Below are 7,385 nucleotides of genomic sequence, written 5' to 3' on the forward strand. Positions count from 1 at the left end.
AATGAGGATGCTCTGGGCTTTCCTAGAGGCTGCAGCTGGGCTGAACTGAACTCACAGGGGGCTGGGACACACTCCACTAAGTCAGGCTCCTGTGCCCCAGCGAGGCTTAAGAGAATCTTGGTCATCTTTCCTTGCGCTCACCTGAAAAAAACTCAAAAGCCAATTTCTCCTTTTAACTCGGCCTTTGGTGGCAGGGGCCAAGGTGGGTGCTGTGTGGGGTAGCTGAGGGAGCCAGTAACTGCTGAGCAGCTGGAGCTGGCCCGTGGCTCAGCCCCTCTGCCTTGGGTCTGTGAGCAGGTGAGGATGCCCAAGTGGTCATTCCCCATCAGTGGATGAAAAAATTCAAACCCAAACCCCAGCCTGCAGTGTCTTGATTGCTTAAAAGCAGAAACTTTTTAAAAGACGGAAGAAAAATAGTCCAAGTCCTCCCAAAACCTCTTTTCCTGGGCGCCAGGACAAGCCGGGCTGGGCGGGGTTCGGGCCGGTGCCGCTCGCCCCGGGTGCCGCTGCGCCCGCACGTGGCGCCGGGAGCCCCGCGCCCGGCCCCGTAATGCGCAGGCGCAGTCGGGCCCGGACTACATCTCCCGGCGGCCCCCGCGCCATGGCGGCCGTCCTCCTCCTTCCCGGCAGCGCCCGCCGTCCCTTCCGGCTTGGAGCGGCGGCGGCGGCTCCGCGGGGCGGGCCCGCCCCGCCATGGCGTCCTGCGCCGACATCCTCCGCTCCGAGTTCCCCGACTTGGACGGCGAGCTCTTCGCTTACGTGACGGGTGAGCGGCTCCCGCCTGCCCGCCGTGGCTCGGCCTCCCGCTGCGCAGCGTGTCGCGACACCTCCCCGCTGTGGCGACAGGCGGCAGCGCCCGAATCGCGACAGGCGGCCGGGGAGGGGTGCGGCGGGGGGACCGGGAGGGTGCCACCTGTCGCGACAGCGGCGGGGTGTGCAGCGCCGGCGCCGTGTGTCCGCAGGGATCCTGCACGGCAGCGGGGCGGACTTCGAGTCGGTGGACGAGCTGGAGGAGGCGGTGGGCGAGCTGCTGCGGGAGGTGTCGCAGGACACCAAGGACGACGGCGCCATCAGGGAGATCTGCCAGCGGCTCTTCAACACCCTGCAGCTGTAAGGGTACCCGGCGTCCCCTCGCACCTCCTCACCCCACTCACGCACCTCACCCTCCTCCTCCTCTCCGTAGGGACGAGGGCCAAGCCCAGCGCTGCAGCCAGGTGCTGCTGGATGCCCCCATCCAGCTTTCCCAGATCACTGATGGATACGGTGAGTGATGCCCTCGGCTCCCGTCCTGCCCTCAGGGTGCCGCAGCTCGGAAGGGCTCGGGGCGCTGGGTGTGCTCTCCTGACCTTGGGGAGGGGAGCCTCAGGCTCTCCCTCGCAGGCGCACATCTGCTTCTCCTTCTGCTCCTGAGCTCTGGGCAGCAGTGCCCGCGGGGTAAGCTGCGCTGAAGGTGCAGGTGGAGAGATGCCCTTTGGTCCCCTCATCCTGTCGGGAGAGGGATCAGTCATGTCTGGGCATGGGTGGTCATTAGGGCAGGGTTGTGCAGAGCCTCCCTGCCACACGTGCTCGCCGAGCCCAACCCCACGTCTCCTTGCAGGCGACGCCAGCGCGGATCTGCTGCCGGGGCTGTTGCTGAAGAGGGGCCAGACCTCGGTAAGTGAGGGCTGTGCCCTTCCTTGTGGGAACAGCTGTCACGTGGAGCTGCCCTGCCCTGCCCTGCTCCAGTCCAGGTTGCCCTTGGAGAGCAGCCAAAGCAGGCAGCAGCCTGGTTAGGAGTATAGCTGCAGGGGGTACTGCTCCTCTGTGTCAAGCTCTCTGTAATTTGGGAAACTCTTGACCTTGGTCTGGTGAAGAGGCTCCAGGTGAGTTAGTGGCTTATTAATCTGACAAGATCTATTTTGCTGTAATTTATCAGTGAACTCTGACTTTTGTGAGCACCTTTGGCTCCTACAGCAAGGCCTTCCATTGAGAAAATAGGATGTCCCTAAATGACATCTTGACTATTCAGTGAGGGGTAAAGCTCTGGGTAATGGCAGGAGAGGAGGGTGTTACAGGTGGGAAGTTAGCAGAGAGCCGCTGCAGGGACATTTTAAGCTCTAGAGCCAGCTGTAGATTGTTGTGGTTTGGGAAATAAGATCAAGAGCAGAGAAGTTTGGAAGTAGTTCCACTCCATGACCTGAGAAAATCAGGATGTCTGTATTGATGGAATGTGTAGCTGCTCAGGAACAGCCTTGGCTTGCTGTCTGTGTTGGATGTGCCAAAGTCTGAGCATGAGTGAGCTGCAGGTGTACATCCACAAAGCAAGGATGGCAGGAGCTGCACAGTGTGGACAGTGTCGTTGCCAGGCTGGTCCCTCACAGAGCTCCCTTTCCATGGGTTAATGTGTTGAGGCTGAGACCTAACACGATTCCCACATGTCTGAACGGGAGTCTTAAGCAAAATCTGGCAGCTCTGGCTGGTTTTGGCACCAGAGTTGTTGCAGTTGGATTCACCTTCCAGCTCTCGTGCCTGCAATTCAAGAAAGGGTCTTCAGAAAAATTGGAGATGATTCCGAGCAGGCCTGGGGAGGCCTGTCAAGCTTTGGAGGACATGTCTTACTAGGAGATTCAGAAAGCTGGGCATAGTTTACAGAGTGACTCTGTCCGTAGGTGTGGAGTCACAGCTCTAGCAACAAGACACTCTTCAGTCTGGCATGCAGGTCTCTAACGTGCTCTGGTGCCTGCAGAGTTGCCTGGAAATACCTAGGAGTGTTCTTGGTCAGCCACAAATATTTGAGTCTATGCAGGAATAAGCTGGGGTGGGCTGAAAGCCTGGCCAAGACCAGAAGCCAGGTTTAAACACTTGGCGCCTTCTTGCCTTCAGGGTTAATTAAATGCTCTTTGTCTCTGATCCACTGCTCAAGAGGAGTTTATTCCAAACTGGCTAACGTTTAACAAGTTGGGAGGGTAAACACCACACGGTGCACTGCAGGGCTGGGTGCAGGGTATACCAGAGGAGGCACTGGGATGGCAGGTTGCTGCTGTTGAAGTGACTTTGCTGATCCAGGTCCCTGGAACCACAGAAACTGACTGTACGAGATGGTCAGCCAAAACCTCTGCCTTGCTGAGGCAAAACTTGTGTATGAGGTGTTGATTTGGGACTTCGTTCCTGGGGTAGCTTCCTGGCCTGATTAGCCTCCTCAAAATACGCTTGACTCTGTCCCAGTTTCCCTGTCCTTCCTCCCTCCCTTTTTCCCAGGCTCGAGAGGTTGATTGATCTTTTTTCTCCCAGAGCTGGGCTTTTGGGGATTTTGCTGAAGATGCTCTCTCTTCTTCAAACTCTGTTCTGTGTCCCAGATGGTGAATGCCAAGAAACTGGAGAAGGCGGAAGCCAGGCTGAAAGCCAAGCAGGACAAGAGGCTGGAGCGGGATTCCCTGAAGTCATCTGGCCCTGTGTGAGTGTGCAGGGCACTTCGAACATCCCCATCCTGCTCTGCCGAGCATGGCTGGGATCTGGCTGTGCCAGAGCTTTGCTGTTGAGCCCCCTGTCTGTGTTCTGGCATCCTCAGTGTCCTTGAGGAGGCGTCTGCCAGCCAGGCTTCCAGCAAGAAGGAGACTCGCATGGAGTCATCAGGCAAGAACAAGTCCTATGATGTGCGTATCGAGAACTTTGACGTGTCCTTCGGTGAGCGGTGAGTGCAGTGGGGACGTGGGACAGACCCTGGCTGGGATTTTGGACCATGGGGGATTGAGACTGCATTGGAGAGCAGTTGAGAAGTTACAGAGGGTGTGGCAAAGATCAGGAAGCAAGGTGGGCACTGACCCTATTGGCTTTGGGCAGGAGAGGCCTGTGATTTTTGCTTGGCTACAGCACAGCCTGAAATACACTGGGGGCAGGTGGCTGTCAGTTATCCCCTCTTCGTGGGACAGTCTGACCAGGGACCTGCCTGTTCCATTGCTTCAGCGTGCTGCTGACAGGAGCAGACCTGAACCTGGCCTTCGGACGGCGCTACGGGCTGGTGGGCAGGAACGGGCTGGGCAAGACCACGCTGCTGAAGATGATCGCCAGCCAGAGCCTGCGCATCCCCTCACACATCAGCATCCTGCACGTGGAGCAGGAGGTGGCAGGGGATGAGACACCAGCGCTGCAGAGTGTGCTGGAGTGTGACACCACTCGTGAGAGCCTGCTGCGGGAGGAGAGGGACCTGACAGCCAAGATCAGTTCTGGCAGGTGAGGTGATCCCCTGGATTTCCAGCCCTTCTGTGGCCTCTTGACCACAAGGTCTCATTCTGAGATCTGTCCCTTCCAAAGCCAGGCTCTGGCAGGGGTGAGCTGTATCTTGCCCTCTTTAGTCCTGCCTGGGGAGATCAGCCTCCCCAGCACTCAAACCCTGACTTGGTGAGTCCCACACACTCCTCCTTTTTCTGCCCTAGGGGAGAAGGGACAGAAGGTGCCAGGCTGTCAGAGATCTATGCTAAGCTGGAGGAGATTGAGGCAGACAAGGCACCAGCAAGGTGAGACAGCCCTGTGAGTGCTGCTGTGTGTTGGCATGGCCAGGGCTGAGCAGTGGTTTGGGGTATGCAAGGGTCATGCTGTGGCCCTGGGATCCAGCATGTGGGGATGGGTTTTCCCTGCTTTTCTTCTTGTCTCTTCTCTGTCACAGCTCTGCTGAAGCTGGAGGGACTTTTTTTGCCCCAAATGGCATGGGGCAAAATGGCTGCTGCTGCCTGACCTCCCTAGGTTCCTGGTGTCTGGGGAGCATTTTTGGGATGGTAGTGGTGGTGTGACTATTCCTGGCCAAAGTGATAAAACTCTTTTCAAATCTCCTGGGACTTCATGTAGATGCTGTGCCCTGATGGGCTGCATTTCCTAGCCAAGTGCTTCTCTTGGGTGTGCAGGGAAGTTTTCCTGCACCAGAATGGCTTTAAAATATGTAGCAGAGTTCCCTTGGTGGTTGTGGGTCTGAGACCTCAGACTGTGCCCTGCCATTGGATGCTGTAGCTGGATTCCAGTTCTCTCCCCTTTTCCCCAGGGCGTCCGTCATTCTTGCTGGGCTGGGCTTTAATGCAAAGATGCAACAACAGACAACCAAGTAAGTTTCCAAACTTTGGGCACTGAGGCAGTGATGTGGCTGGGGAGGTGTTCCAGTTGAGCCCCCAGGCACTGCTGTGGCTGTAAGGAAGAGCAAGGGTTTATTCTTGCCCATCCAGTGTGGTCTGCTGCCCTGGGGGTGCCTGTGGTCTCCTGCCACCTTCCTGCTGGACTTCAGATCTTGTGCTGTGCCTGAAATCTCTGCAGGGACAAGTTGCCTCTGGGCAACAGCAGAGCCAAAAGAGCCGTGGGGGAGCAGGGATCCTGCAGGCAGGCAAACACAGTGGTTCTGTGTTGAACAGTAACCCCTCTCTGCATCTTCTCTCCTCAGAGAGTTTTCTGGAGGCTGGAGAATGAGACTGGCCTTAGCCAGAGCCCTGTTTGCCAGGTTGGTGTCGAGGCCTTCATGCTCTGGGGTTAAGCCTCCTTGTTGTCTGTGCTTCAGGAGTGCTGCCTGGGGGCCCTCTCAACCCAGGCTCTTGAGGTGGGGGGTGTTGGAGGCACTGCAGCTCTGTGTGTGTGATGAGACACTCTGCACTTACCCTGTGCTCCTTCTGCTTCTGATACCCTTGTCTTGTTTTCCCTAGGCCAGATCTCCTTCTGCTGGACGGTAAGTTGATACTGTGAGTCCCCCTGTGACGCTGCTGTGCCTTCCTGTGCCCTTCCTGGGGTTGGGAACATGCCATGGCCTTTATCTGCCTGCTCAAAATAGCCCTGTGTGATGGGCTGGCCTGGCAGCAGTGGCACAGGGAAATCTGCCTGGGCAGCAGCTCTCACTGTGCTCAGCAGAGCCTTGCCCTGTGCTCCATCCAGGTGGTCTGCATGCCATCCTGCCCCAAGTTTTGTTCCCTTTTCCTTGCTAGTCCCTGGAATGCACCCTGGCTGCCAGTCTGTGCTGGGGGAAGTCCCTTCACTGCAGAGCATGCCCAGGTTGGGTTGGGAATGTGGGTGAGATGCTGCTGTGAGGAGCATCCCTGCCTGAGCCTCAGCCCCCATGCACACACAAGTCCCCTGAGATGGGCAGGGAAGGTCTCCACACAGGCTCTTTCCTCCCCAATGCAGATCACTAACCTTTCCTATGGGAAAAAAATACAATCCAGCCATCCCCATCCCTCCTGACCTCAGTGCCTTTTCCCCTTCCCTCAGAGCCAACGAACATGCTGGATGTGAGGGCAATTTTGTGGCTGGAGAGCTACCTACAGGTACGGGGGTGGAAGAAAACCTTGATACAAAGAAAGGGTGAGGGAGGGAGATGTCCTCACCTCCCTAAATGGTGGGACCAGCCCCCATGCTCTGGCTTGATGGTGCTCAGGCCTCCCTCTTGCTGTCTCCTGCAGACCTGGCAGTCGACCATCCTCGTGGTGTCCCACGACAGGAACTTCCTGAACGCGGTGGCCACGGACATCATCCACCTGCACTCGCAGCGGCTGGACATGTACCGTGGGGACTTTGAGAACTTCATGAAGATCAAGGAGGAGAGGCTGAAGAACCAGCAGCGAGAGTATGAAGCCCAGCAGCAGTACCGTGAGCACATCCAGGTACTGGGAGAAGCCAGTGGAGCTGGGGCATTCTTCTCCCGGCCTTGTGCCTTTCTCTCTGCCTTAGTGGTTGTACTGCTGTAGGTTTGGCAGTGGAGCAGGGTGGCTGGTGCTGAAGGGGACTTGAGGCTCTCTGATGCTTTTCTCTCTCACAGGTTTTCATCGACCGCTTTCGCTACAACGCCAACCGGGCATCCCAAGTCCAGAGCAAGCTCAAGCTGTTGGAGAAGCTGTGAGTGCCTGTCCTGCTCCTCTCTGGGAGTGGGAAAGGGCCAGTGCTCATGGGAAGAAATGGAGGTTCCCAGGGTACCTGGCAGATACAGTTGTGGTTTGGGCTTTTTGGGTGCCTGTCTCTGGTCCAGAGGCTTTGGTTAGGATGAGGTGCCACAGAGCTAAAGACTCTACCTGGGCTTCTGGTGTGGGAGCAGACCCACAGCACAGAGCACCTTGGTTATATGTCTCCTCTTCTTTCAGGCCAGCGCTGAAACCTGTGGACAAGGAATCTGAGGTGATCATCAGGTAAATGTCCCCTGAGCCATTGTTTGGAGGGCACCTGGCTCCATTTCTGACATGAACTTCTCCAGGGTGGTGTCCCAGCTGGGAAAACCACCCCTTCGTGTGAGCCAGTTTTACTCTGACAGGGAGACCAGACAGGTCCCCTCATTCAGGCTGGGTTCCCTCTTGGGGCTAGGGCTGCAGGTCTTTGTTGTTTTCTTCTGACCATCCTTCCCTGAGGCTCTGCATGGTAGGGAGCCCTCCTTGTCACCTGGGGGGTTA

At 57.1% G+C, this 7,385-nt stretch overlaps 1 protein-coding gene across 1 annotated transcript; it reads left to right on the forward strand.

The window, feature by feature from the left end:
* Window positions 1–607: 607 nt before the first annotated feature.
* Window positions 608–7,162, forward strand: ABCF3 (ATP binding cassette subfamily F member 3). The gene is made up of 15 exons (XM_038145440.1): window positions 608–766; window positions 963–1,110; window positions 1,184–1,263; window positions 1,598–1,653; window positions 3,336–3,433; window positions 3,548–3,670; window positions 3,943–4,209; window positions 4,413–4,493; window positions 5,012–5,071; window positions 5,402–5,458; window positions 5,658–5,680; window positions 6,217–6,272; window positions 6,408–6,608; window positions 6,764–6,840; window positions 7,083–7,162. Exons 1-15 carry the CDS (start codon window positions 694–696, stop codon window positions 7,129–7,131), a joined length of 1,449 nt encoding a protein of 482 aa, XP_038001368.1. The 5' UTR covers window positions 608–693; the 3' UTR covers window positions 7,132–7,162.
* The last annotated feature ends 223 nt before the right edge of the window (window positions 7,163–7,385 follow it).

Source organism: Motacilla alba, chromosome 9, assembly GCF_015832195.1.
Source record: "Motacilla alba alba isolate MOTALB_02 chromosome 9, Motacilla_alba_V1.0_pri, whole genome shotgun sequence".
In the NCBI taxonomy this organism is placed as follows: domain Eukaryota; kingdom Metazoa; phylum Chordata; class Aves; order Passeriformes; family Motacillidae; genus Motacilla; species Motacilla alba.

Bases quoted from the DNA above. Each gene is read 5' to 3' on its own strand.
- ABCF3 (XM_038145440.1), top strand. From the start codon at position 694: ATGGCGTCCTGCGCCGACATCCTCCGCTCCGAGTTCCCCGACTTGGAC. The intron at 3,671-3,942 runs GTGAGTGCAGTG...CCATTGCTTCAG, and splicing joins GACGTGTCCTTCGGTGAGCG to CGTGCTGCTGACAGGAGCAG. The intron at 5,072-5,401 runs GTAAGTTTCCAA...TTCTCTCCTCAG, and splicing joins ATGCAACAACAGACAACCAA to AGAGTTTTCTGGAGGCTGGA.